This window comes from Mustela erminea, chromosome 5 (genome assembly GCF_009829155.1).
Source record: "Mustela erminea isolate mMusErm1 chromosome 5, mMusErm1.Pri, whole genome shotgun sequence".
Classification (NCBI taxonomy): Eukaryota; Metazoa; Chordata; class Mammalia; order Carnivora; family Mustelidae; genus Mustela; species Mustela erminea.
The window spans coordinates 40,284,695-40,298,290 of NC_045618.1; the positions used below are offsets into that span (position 1 = coordinate 40,284,695).

The window sequence follows — 13,596 nt, forward strand, 5'->3', positions numbered from 1 at the left end:
ATACAGCAAAGTTTTTAATAGTTATAAAATAGAGGTGGTAAGGGCGTGGGTGTTTCAAGTTTTCTGAATGTTTGCAAATACATGTTGGGAAAACATACATACCAACAAAACAGTTGTTTCTCTTCTTCTCAAGAACTTGGCTTATATTTCTAATACTACAGAGTGAGAATTTATTGTTGTTAAGTTTGTCCCCGGATGTTGCTCTTGCATACATGATGTAATTGCCATTTTCTTTCTGTCCTAAATTCTTAGACTCTCCTGGAGTGCACTCTGTTCCAGAATCATGCTGCCAAACAGAATATAGAGTTACATAAACAGGAAGTAAAATAAGGTTTTCAGGTCATCTGATTAAATGTAATTTTCTCACCAGAAGAACAATGGAAGCTTGTGGACTCTTCCCTAAAAAAGATCCTACAATTGTTTTAGACTGTGAGAAGGAAAACAATTTGCTCTTTTAGGAGCTACTGTCTTAGAAGGGGAGGGAAGGTCTACCCACAACAATGTACAGCTCTGTAAAGGGGGAGTAGAATGGAGCATAAACCATCATAAAGTCTGTCAAAAATAAGCTCGCCATGCACTCCTATGTTTATTGCAGCATTATTTACAATAGCCAAATTATGGAAACAGGCCAAGGGCCTACTGACTGATGAATGGATAAGGAACATGTAGTACATATACACAATGGACTATTATTTAGCCATAAAAAAAAAAAAAATGAAATCTTGCCATTTGCAACAACATGGATTGTGCAAAGAGAATAATGTATGTGAAATAAGTCAGTCAGATAAAGGCAAATACCACACAGTTTCACTCATACGTGGAATTTAAGAACAAAACAAATGAACAAAGGAAAAGGAGAGGGAGAGATGCCAGGAAATAGTCTTTTAACTATAAAGAACAAACTGATGGTTACCAGAGAGGGAGAAATAGGTGATGGGATTAAGGAATGCACTTATGGGGACGCCTGGGTGGCTCAGTGGGTTAAGCAGCTGCCTTCAGCTCAGGTCATGATCTCAGGGTCCTGGGATCGAGTCCCACATCGGGCTCCTTGCTCAGCAGGGAGCCTGCTTCTCCCTCTGCCTCTGCCTGCCACTGTGTCTGCCTGTGCTCACTCTCTCTGTCAAATAAATAAATAAAATCTTTAAAAAAAAAAAAAAAAAAGGAATGCACTTATGATGAGCATTGAGTCAAAAGTGTTGAATCACTATACTGTATACCTGAAACTAACATAACACTGTATGCTAACTACACTGAAATTAAAATTTAAAACTTAATAAAATGAAAAAAATAAGCACCTACTTTCAAAACTAGCAACAGGAATGCAAATTAGTTAAAATGACTAAATATTCTTTAATATACATGTTAAATTACTATGATTAGTTCAGAGAGAAAAGATGGGGAAAGACGGGAAACAAAAGAGAATGGCATGAAGCTAAGTACATAAAAGATAGGCATCTAAGAGAGTTGACTTACTAACTAGTACATAAGAAAGATTAAGTAAATGCTATTTTAAAAAAAGATTTTATTTATTTATTTGAGATAAAGGGAGAGAGAGAGAGAGACTATAGCAGACTCCACACTGAACACAGAGCCGAACTTGGGGCTTGATCCCACACTACAAGATAATGACCTGAGCTGAAACCAAGAGTTGTTTGAGCCACCCAGGCACCCCAGTAAATGCTATTTTTAAACGACAATTAAGAAAAGCCAAGTGGTGGGGCACCTGGGTGGCTTAGTGAATTAGCCTCTGTCTTTAGCTCAGGTCATGATCCCAGGGTCCTGGGATGGAGCCCCATATCGGGCTCTCTGCTCAGCGGGGAGCCTGCTCCTCCCTCTCCCTCTGCCTGCCTCTCTGCCTACTTGTGATCTCACTCTCTCTCAAATAAATAAATAAATAAAATCTTTAAAAAAAAAAAAAAAAGAAGGAAAGAAAGAAAAAGCAAAGCCAAGTGATAAAACTAAAACACTCTGCAAGAGTAAAATAACAGACATACATGTGTGTGTGTACAGAGAAAGTTTATGGTGTTGGCAAATATTACTTAAGTATCATACACATACCGAAAACTACCAAGTACCAAACTATAGCTCCATAAATTTTCTCAAAGTAAATATACTTATGTAACCAGCATGGAGATCAACTAACAGAATACTACCAGATTGCATCAGCACCCCCACCTCCGTTCCTCCCCTGGGAAATATTTAAAAAACAAATCAGGGATGCCTGGATGGCTCAAGTCAATAAAGCGGCTACTTTCAGCTCAGGTCTTGATACAAGCATCCTGGGATAAAGCCCCAGAATAGGGCTCCCTGGGAGCTTGTTTCTCCCTCTCCTGTTCCCCCCTGCTTGTGATCGCTCTTTCTGTCAAATAAATAAATAAATCTCAAAACAAGCAAATAAATAAATGAACCTCACAATGCTCCTCAAACAACAATTCAGAACTTGCCAAAAAGGGTGAAAATATTTGGATCCTAGAATAAAAGCTCTGTTTAATTAAACTGTTATTTGAATACCCAACAATTCCACCTTCCAGAAAAGAAAGAATGCCCAAAGGCATTATGTTTCTTTTCAAAACCCATCTAAATTACTTTCATTTTCTACTCCCTAATCTGAAACAACTTTTTTTAAAAGACTCTATTCTTTTTTTTTTTTTTTCTAATTTAACTAATATTGACATCAAACATGGGGCTCAAACTCATAACTAGAAGATAACTAGCTTCCAACTGAGCCAGCCAGGTGCCCCTGGAAGCAACTATTAAACGTAAGACCTTCTCCTATCACATTTATTCTCCCTGGTACCTCTTGCTGTTCCCCTGAACCTAGATTCAGCATTTAACAACTCTTGATTATTCTCTAATACTACCTTGCTTTATGTTTTCATTCTATAGAATTCAATTTGCTTTAGGATAATGTATGACACTAGATTTATTCTCAGCATTAGAATTTTAGAAAAAGAAAAAAATCCCAATACTGTATAACTCTTGATATTATCACAAAATATTTTCAATTCAATAAATATTAGAATGTGTCCGATATTATATGAGGAACTAAAAATATAAAAATATAAAGATGAGTTTAAGCATCATTCCTAGCCCTTAACGGCTTATATTCTATTTAAAAGAGATAGCATATTTTGATATCCCTGGCTAGTCTGACTCTCTGCCCCATAAATCTATTACAGATATCACTAATTGGGGAGGCCTGACTGGCTCAGTTGACAGAATACGTAACTCTTGATCTCAGGGTCATGAGTTCAAGCCCCACATTAGGCAAAACACTTGGTTGCTTACTTACTCACATGCATACATACATAAACTAACAAACAGATAACACTGATCAGTTATTACTTTACTAGCCCAGAGGATATTGTAATAGATAATCATTAATGGCCATGGAGGGAGAAGAGGTTATAAAAAAGCATGCCAACTATTCATATTTGTCATACTCAGAACAGGGGATAAACAAGCATACGAGTAAGCAAAATATAAGACAGAATATAAAGGCTACTTGACTATATCCCCAAAAAGTCCTGACAGTTCAAATGGTTTCACAAAGAAACTCTAAATTTGACAAGAAAACAAAAATTTTTCTCTGACTATAAATACAATACATACTCTTTTAGAAAATTTAGAAGATAAATTTCAATCATACTCAACCATGCATAACTACTATTAACATTTTGGTCTACTTCCTACCTGACTTGTACATAGTTATATCATATTTTAATACAAAATTTGAATTATATCACTTGTACAGTTATATACATGGTTTCTTTCAGCTTAACTGAATAAGGCAAACACCGATTTTTTAAATGATTGCAGAGCAATCGAGGATACTTTCCTACTGTGGGGCCATTTAGGCTGCTTAAAACTTTCTGCTATAAATAAATAAAACTGTAAATAGATACTTTAATACACATAAATCTTTGACAGATTCTGCCTTTTTCTTTTATAAAGTTGGATTCCCAAGCATAGAGTTTCTGAGTTACAAGGTCAAACATTTTAAGGGTCTTGATACATAATGACAAAAGGGCTCTATCAATTTACATTATGAAACATGGATCAAGATTTCAGTAGGCAAAGATGAGAAGGAATTGGCTTCCTGGCAAAAAGAAAATTTTAAAGGACTATAAGTAACTTAATTTGATAGGAGGGGATAGTTAACACTGGAAATATACTTAAACCCAAAAGATGGAAAACCCTGGGGCACCTGGGTGGCTCAGTGGGTTAAAGCCTCTGCCTTCCGCTCGAGTCATGATCCCAGCATCCCAGGATCGAGCTCAGCAGGGAGCCTGCTTCCTCCTCTCTCACTGCCGCCTCTCTGCCTACATGTGATCTCTGTCAGTCAGATAAATAAATAAAATCTTAAAAAAAAAAAAAAAAAAGATGGAAAACCCTAAATGCTAAGATAAGGAAACTGTATGAGCAATACCAGCAGATACGGGAAATAAGGTTGTAAACTGCAGTGACATGATCAAAACAATCAGAACTATAACCTAGACAAAGATTAATTTGGTAACAGCAAGCACATATTATAACTTTCATACTAAAAAACAGAAACTTGTCTCATTTATTATTTCAACTTCCCAAGACAGAGCTTATAAAGTGGCTAACAACAGGTGTACAATAAAGATTTGGGATAGGATAAATAAACACTAGCGATAGTGTGAACCATTAAGAGAAAAAGTAACACTGACATAGTACAGATGTACAACAGGAAAGATAAAGACAGATTTCAGATAAAGATGTCAAGGGAGATGGGCTCAGGAATTTATAGTACTGGCTGCTCTTAGTAAATTTAAAAGTAATTTAATAGTAAGCACTACTGTGTATATGCATGGTAGTGTGAATAACATGAACAAGGGAATGGGGTGTGATTGAGTATGGCAGAGTCTTTAAAAGTAGTCTGGTATGAGAGGAAAACACAACAGGGTAAGCAAAGAACATGAACCAATTTATCCATTAAACAAAAAGCCCTAAGTAATATAAAATTATTATATTAAAAAAAATTTCTGGCAGTTGGATAAGGAATAGATTAGACAGGAAATAAAAAGAGAACAAATGAGATTCCCTACTCTAAGTGTGGTCCACAGAGCAGGGACAGTTACAGCAACACCTGGGAATGTAAAAACTGGGGTGCATGGGTGGCTTAGCTGGTCAAGCATCTGACTCTTGATCTCAGCTCAGGTCTTGATCTCAGGGTCGGGAGCTCAAGCCTCACGCTGAAGCCTACCAAAAAAAAAAAAAAAAATGCAGAAACTTGTCCCCCCTCCCCATGGAATCTGTATTTCAAGATCCTTGGTAATTTACAAGCACTTTAAAATACGGGAGGCCCTACATCACTCAGCATCAGGGAAATATAAATGAAAACCACAATGAGAGAGCACCTCACACCAGTCAGAATGGCTAAAGTTAACAAGTCAGGAAATGACCAATGTTGATTAGGATGCGGAAAAAGGGGACCCCTCCTACACTACTGGCGGGAATGCAAGCTGCTACAGCCACTTGGAAAACATTATGGAAGTTCCTCAAAAAAGTTGAAAATGGAGCTACCCTATAACCCAGCAACTGCACTACTGGGTATTTACCCCAAAGACACAAACATAGTGATACAAAGGGGCACCTGCACCCCAATGTTTATAGCAGCAATGTCCACAATAGTCAAACTATGGAAAGAGCCCAGACCCCAGATGTCCATCAACAGAAGAATGGATAAAGAAAATGTGTATATGTATATATATGTACAGATGTATATATGTACACACACACACACACACACACACAAAAATGGAATACAACTTAGCAATCAGAAAAATGAAATCTTGCCATTTGCAATGACATGATGGAACTAGAGGGTATTAAGCTAAGTGATATAAGTCAATCAAGAAGGACAATTATATGATCTCACGCATATGTGGAATTTAAGAAATAAAACACAGGATCATATGGAAAGAGGAAAAAATGAAACAAGATGAAATCAGAGAGGGAGACAAACCATATGAGACTCTTTTTTTTTTTTTTTTTTAAAGATTTTATTTATTTATTTGACAGACAGAGATCACAAGTAGGCAGAGAAGCAGGCAGATAGAGAGGAAATGAAGCAGGCCCCCTGCTGAGCAGAGAGCCCGACGCGGGACTTGATCCAAGGACCCTGAGATCATGACCTGAGCCGAAGGCAGCGGCTTAACCCACTGAGCCACCCAGGCGCCCCCCATATGAGACTCTTAATCACAGGAAACAAACAGAGGGCTGCTGAAGGGGAGGGGGGTAAAGGAATGGGGTACCTGGGTGATGGACACAAAGGAGAGCACATGATATAATAAGCACTGGGTATTACATAAGACTGATGAATCACAAATCTCTACCTCTGAAACCAATACTACATTATATGTTAATTTAAAAAAATAAATAAAATGTAAATTAAAGAAAAAAATTGGGACGGCCTTAGCTTAAATGACAGAGGAGTAGCTGAAGAGTACTACAACACCCCAAGTAAGGGTTGGAATCAAGGGGACTGAGAGAGAAAAGAGAACATTTGCTTGCCCTTGGAAAAAAAAAAATTAACCATAAGCAATAGTCCTCTGCTCATCTCTACAATTTCAATTACTCTCTTAAGAACAGATCACACAGTGTGGGATGCCTGGGTGGCTCAGTCAATTAAGCCTCTGCCGTTGGCTCAGGTCATGAACCTTGGGTCCTGGGATCAAGCCCCACATCAGGATCGGCAGGGAGTCTGCTTCTCCCTACCCTTTGTTCATGCTCTCTCTCTCTCAAATAAATAAATAAATAAATAAATAAATAAAGAAAGAAAGAAAGAAAGCAGATCACATATTTCCTGCAAAGAGAAACCGCTTTCAAAGTTTTGAACCTCTAACGAGGAAAAAAAAATGTATCAAGCTTGAGAACAAAAGCAGTCAAGAGGCAGAGAAATTAAACACATTTTAAATAGTTTATCTAAGAATATTAATAATCTATCAATTTCTGATAGGGATTTAGAAGAAGAAAGATTTGTTATTTAGAGAGATGGCACTTCCATTTTACAAACTAGGAGAAAATTAGAGAAGTGCCTTTGAGGATTTTAAGCTCCAACTATATAATTTTCTTCTAAACTCAAGAAAATTTCCATTTTTACAAGTGATATGGTACAAGTAAAATGAATTTACACAGTTGTAAAATGAAATTTTCCCAAATTCATTATTTAATAAGCCCTACCAAAATCATAAGACTATCTTTCAGTATTTTGTATTTCTGTGTGCATCAATCTTTAGGTCACTTGAAAATCAATATGATGGACTGAGTACTAAATGACACCAAGGAATTGTTAATTTTGTCAGGTATCATAACTACATTACAGTTATATAAGAAAATGTCTAATTTTTTAAGGATGTATACTGAAATATGTTAAGGATGAGTAAATTTGCTTCTAATCCCTTACAGAAAGAAAGAAACACAGGGAAAGGAGGTATGGCAACATCTTGGTCACTGCTGAATCTGAATCAGAAGTTGGCAAACCAGAGCCCACAGCCCATTTTTATATGGCCCAAGCTAAGAATGGTTTTCCATGTTTAAAGGATTGTAAATACAACAAAGAAAAATACGCAACAGAGGCCAAATGTTACCCTCCAAATCTAGCATGTTTACTAGCACAGTCTTTATAGAAAAAGTTTACTGACCCCTGTTCTAGATAATGGGTATGTAAGAATTTATTGCACTATTTTTCTCTACTTTTGTGTATGTTCACACTGAAAAAATTTAAAATATCAATCCACAATAGAGAAAGACAAATCTAACAAACTCCAACAATGCTTTAACAGAAACCAAGCAAAAAAACCCCCCAAAACAAAAAACAAACAAAAAAAAACACTCCACAGTTTGCTAACATTCAAAATGCCCTTTTTTTTTTTTTAAAGATTTTATTTATTTATTTGACAGAGTGAGAGATCACAAGTAGGCAGAGAGGCAGGCAAAGAGAGGGGGAAGCAGGCTCCCCACTGAGCAGAGAGCCCAATGTGGGGCTTGAACCCAGGACCCCAAGATCATGACCCAAGCCGAAGGCAGAGGCTTTAACCCACTGAGCCACCCAGGCACCCCTCAAAATGTACTTTAAACAATGAAAAGTGAGGGGAGCCTGGGTGGCTCAGTTGGTTGATCATCCCATTCTTGATTTCAGCACAGGTCACCATCTTGGGGTCGTGAGCTCGAGTCCCAAGTACATACTGTGGGTGGAGCCTGTTTAAGATTCTCTCCCTTTGTCTCTGCCTCTCCCCCTGCACATGGGCACTGTTCTAGGACCAGCAGACAGAGAAGTGAATGAAATAGACAAAATTCCTTGCCTTCATAGACTCCTGCATTGTTATGCTTACTTTTCTTATTTGACTTGCAAATAGTCTATCTTCCTCTCTTTCAGTAGTGTCAAGTACATTCCTGTGTTCCAATATATAAAAACTAAACACTAAACAGTTAAAAAAAAAAATCTAGAGGCGCACGGGTGGCTCAGGAGGTTAAGCCTCTGCCTTCAGCTCAGGTCCTGATCTCAGATCAGGGGCTGAGGATTGAGCCCCACATCGGGCTCTCTGCTCAGCGGGGAACCTGCTTCCCCCCCATCTCTCTGCCTGCCTCCATGCCTACTTGTGATGTCAAATAAATAAAATCTTAAAAAAAAAAAAAAAACTAAATATCCATATGTACTTGTAAACAAATCACTCAATATAAAATTTAATAATCTTTTTTATAAAATCTAATGATTAGGCAATACTTACTGGAGATCCAAAGTTATGTCCAACTTCATGAGCAAAAGTAATATGAGAGACTTTGGGGGGTACATGAGACCCATAGTTCTGAACAGTAATAATTCCAGTGTTTAACGACTTCTTCTTACCATCTGAATACAGCTTACTTTTTTCACATATTCCTCCAGAGCTTCCTAATTCAGAACAAAAGATGGCTAAATTAGCATCTATTCACCCCCAAAAATAACTTTCTAACATATACTACATCAAATTAAAACATTTTATATATTCCACATATATTAAATACTCAAAAGTTTCTTTAGGCCAAGATTAGTAAGTCATTTCAAATAACTTTTAATGGTACACATAAAAAAAACTCCCAGGACTTAGTATAAGGCCCTTAAGAAAATGTCCTTCATAATCAAAATATTCCCTAATTTTTACTCCCATTAATTTAGCAAAAGTTTCTGTTAAATTTGAATATACCCATATTTACGCTATCAAAGCCTATATCTTCTTGTTAAAAAAACAAAAAGAAACAAACATTTAATTTAAATGAAGTTGAACAAAATATTCTCAAGTAGATTCTGAGAAAGTCACATCTACAAGTAACAGTAGTGATGCATAGGATACATGATTCATTATCTTTAGAGGCAATATACAACATATTTTTTAAAAAAGAAAATAATTAGTGGTTGCCAGGGGCTGGCAAGGAAATAGGGGGATAGAGAGAGATTTGTAAAAGGGTACAATTTCCACTTATAAAATGAGTAAGGTCTATGTATCTAATGTATAACGTGATGACTACAGTTGGTAACACTGTATTGTATAAAGGAATTTGCAAAGAGAGTAAAACTGAAACACTCTCACCAAAAATAAATACTATATGCAGTGATAGATGTCACCGCATCTATAGGGGGGAATCCTTTCACAATGTACATGAATATCAAATCATTATGTTGTATACTTGAAGCATCTTACAATTTTGTCAGTTATACCTCAATAAAGCTGTGGGGCAAAAGAAAAGAAGTATGCCCAGGAGGCAAAAAAAGGGGATTGAGAGGGAAGGAAGGATAGAAGATGGACAGAAGGGGAAGAAAGCAAAATGTGGAAAAATGTTGATTGATTAACCTATCATGAGTTCACTATACTATTCCTGCAACTTTTCAGCAAGTTTGAAATTTTTTTCAAAATAAGTTCAAAAAATTGAATTATGACTTTCCAATGTATCTTGAGAATGCTTTCAAATTTTAAAAGAAAACCTATAACACTACTTCTATCATACATATTAAATAACTTTGTACTTCACCTGTTGCATAATAGTAACTTGCCAAAATAGCCTAACAGCAAAATGAAAGTACTTGTACATCTAAAGCCAGTAAATAATAAGAAATTAGAAAAAGAACAGGGGCGCCTGGGTGGCTCAGTGGGTTAAGCCACTGCCTTCGGCTCGGGTCATGATCTTGGGGTCCTGGGATCGAGTCCCGCATCGGGCTCTCTGCTTGGCGGGGAGCCTGCTTCTTCCTCTCTCTCTCTGCCTGCCTCTCTGCCTGCTTGTGATCTTTGTCTGTCAAATAAATAAATAAAATCTTTAAAAAAAAAAAAAAAAAAGAAAAAGAACAATGGGAAAATCCAAAACTGGCTGGCCAACCCATGTCTGTATGCACACAGTAGTGAGAAGAATATAGTTCTTTTAATAACTCTGTTAAAGACTCTTAGTGAGAACTCTTTGGTTTACATTCACATGTAAAGGTTTTCTCTCTTTGATGTTTTTATTAAAAATACAATCAAATGTTAGGATATTCTGATAATCAAATTATTTCAAATTAAGCTTTCTATATGCAAAGTTACAATCAAGTTATTAAACCATTAAAAAACCTTATGTTTAAAGTTCTGATAAAGCATATAATAGAAGGCAATTAAAAACAGATTTGCTAAAATGGCATAACACTACAACTGCTGCCCTGTTCATTTTAATATTAGAAAGAAAATTTAACAAGGGGCTCCTGAGTGGCTCAGCTGGTTGAGCATCTGCCTTTGGCTCAGGTCATGATCCAGGGATCCCAGGATCTAGCCCAGTATCAGGCTACCCACTCAGCAGGCAGTCTGCTTCTCCCTCTGACCCTCCCCCCATCGTGTGCTCTCTTTCTCTTTCTCACTCCCCCCAATAAACAAACAAACAAATAAATAAATATTTTAAAATAAATTTAACACAAAATTAACATGAATTTGAATTACCATCATGATTTAGGAAGTGAAAGTAACAAGCTCCACAGATAAGTAAACTGAAAGACTAAGCCATATGCAGATTTTAACTAGCACAAGATGGAGAACTTTTATGATATTCAGAACTTACTACCTTTTCTACAAAGAAAACTGAACAGAATGAAAACACAACAAATGATTTATGAATATTTAATATATATTTTTCATGCTACTTCTGCTTTTGGAGATGAATCCTAAGGACTGTATCACTATTTCCAGAAATTAGAAAAGATATGAATAAGCACTCTGTATGTAATAATTATAGTTTTAAACAAATAGTAAATTAATATCCTGCCTTAGTGAAGATATGTCATACGCAAATTGGTCCAATGCAGTACTGTCAAACTTGAATTAAGCATAGAAGACTTCCGTAAATCTTTATCAGTTAAAAAAGAAAAAAAATAGCATGTATTAAAAATCTGATAATATATTTTTTCTGTATTTTTAAGGCTTATATAGTTTAAGGGAAGATCAGACATAAATCAGAATGTTCTCTTCTAAAATATAGTCTTTGAAATTTCACATCCTGTTCAACGTCCCAGTAAATATTTTTGGTTTTAATGTGTATCTCTTAGAGAAAAGTTTAATATTTGTTACAAACTAATAACATATGTTAAAATAACTCAATCATATGAAAAAAAAAGACTATACTTAATTTTGTAAGTTATGGCTTAATATTTTTTTGGCAGTAGTACACTGATTTTTTTTATTTTAATTCCAATACAGTTAACATAGAGCAGTATGTTAATTTCAGGTATACAATATAGTGGTTCAACAATTCCATACATTACCCAGTGCTAAGTTATGGTTTAATTTTTTACAAAATAATGCAACTAGTTCTGATGTGCCAGAAACTCAATCAGTGATATCATATACACCTACAGCTAAACCACGGCTCAAGTTCAATAACTGCTTTATATTCTACATGTAAAAATTCTAATACAGGTAGTCATCGTTGCAAAACACAAATTGTGAATGAATAATAATGAGAAAGGTAAACATTTTTTTGAGTTAAAAGCTATTACTGATAGATAGATGGTTCAATAACCAACAAAGAAGTACAATGACATTTTTTTAAATCTACTATACAATCTGAGGGCTAAAGTCACAGAATATCACTCCTAAATTTTAAAACAGACCTCACCCCAGCCCCCAAATTAGAAAAACTATAGGATAACAATATATATAATACCCTGTCAGAGTCCACAAGCACAGTTTTGATGTGAGCAAGCCTAAACACTTAAAACTTAACATACTGACCATGCAGTGTTAATCTGAGCAGTAATTTTGAACCAGACAACAGTCTCACTCCCTGACAGGTTGTTAGGAAATATCCTAAGGGCATTTCTTTGTCTTTCATGTCTGGAGAGCAGTATTCACAAGTAATAATGAGGGACCAGAGAAGTTAAACATCCTGCTTGGACCAATCCAGACCACACAAAATGCCAATATTAACTGTCCTCTTGTAATATTCTAATTATGTAATTCTCCCAGCCTTATAACTAGACTTTTAAACAACATGTTAAGAATTTAATAGGCTATGGGTTATCTCGAGAACATGGAGTTGAGCTCTGTACGTCCTTAAGTCCTAATACGTAAAATCAAACTAAAATTTCTAAACTTAAGAAACTACTGCTAACAATTGAAATGTCTCAAAAAATGTTCTTCACAAATGGTCAGAGAATACCGAATGGTTCAGGATTAACTATGGAGATGAATTCCAGAGACAGCCTTACTCAGTGGCCTGCCCAAATTGAGATTATATGTTCATGAGGATAACATTAAGAAGGATAATACATGAAGAACGTACCTTAATATATTTTAAAAAAGAAAAGGCATGTTGAGGGGTGCCCCAAATAAAATGCAAAAGATTATCTAATACAAGGAATTTACTTAGTTAAGGATTCAACGCTGCAGTCTCTAAATTAAGTAAGAGGCTACCTGCTAAACACAGAACTGTGTTCATACAAAGAAAAGCTTGAAGAAATCTTCCCAGTTCCATAATCAACACTAACTTTGTTTAGAAAACCAGATTCCCTTTTTTGGACTCCCTTCTAATCACTGTATAATTTAAATGGTAGCCTCTAAGCAAGCCCAGTTCACAGCTGTTTCCACTTATTATGGAGTTGGGCAGGAGGTTCTGTTTTCCTAATTAAAGAAAACCAAGGCCATACCCAACTACAGACTGGTATTAAGTGAGAATAAAAAGTAGTGTAAGAAGATTTAAAGACAAAAAACCTACTATTCAAATGTTTCAACTTTCACTGTTTTTCCCAGCTTAACTGAGTCAGTGAAGACCTCAGCTAATAATTTGAGTAATATTGTGAAAATAAACATCACAACAAAACCCTCCACACCACCATCTATTTATAGTAAAATATCTGCAGAATTAAATGAAACTAAGTTAAATAATACAACAAAATCAAAATTAAGGCCAAATAAAAATGAAAAAATTGAGACAGTAACAGATCACAAACTGAACAGATTAGCTACGAAATGGTACTTTTTAACAAACGGATAACCACAAAAATTACTAAGATCTATAGGCAGAAACATGCAGTCTATAAAAGGACAAAGAGAGAAGAAATTACAATGAAAAATACAC

At 35.8% G+C, this 13,596-nt stretch overlaps 1 protein-coding gene across 1 annotated transcript in view; it reads right to left on the reverse strand.

The window, feature by feature from the left end:
• ADAM10 (ADAM metallopeptidase domain 10) overlaps positions 1-13,596 on the reverse strand; it is a 135,648-nt gene that overhangs the window by 20,514 nt on the left and 101,538 nt on the right. Inside the window, exons 11-12 of the mRNA XM_032342678.1 lie at positions 8,757-8,920; positions 103-286 (exon numbers count right to left, since the gene is read on the reverse strand). Of these exons, the coding sequence (XP_032198569.1) occupies positions 103-286; positions 8,757-8,920 (348 nt within the window). The remainder of the gene's footprint in view (positions 1-102; positions 287-8,756; positions 8,921-13,596) is intronic.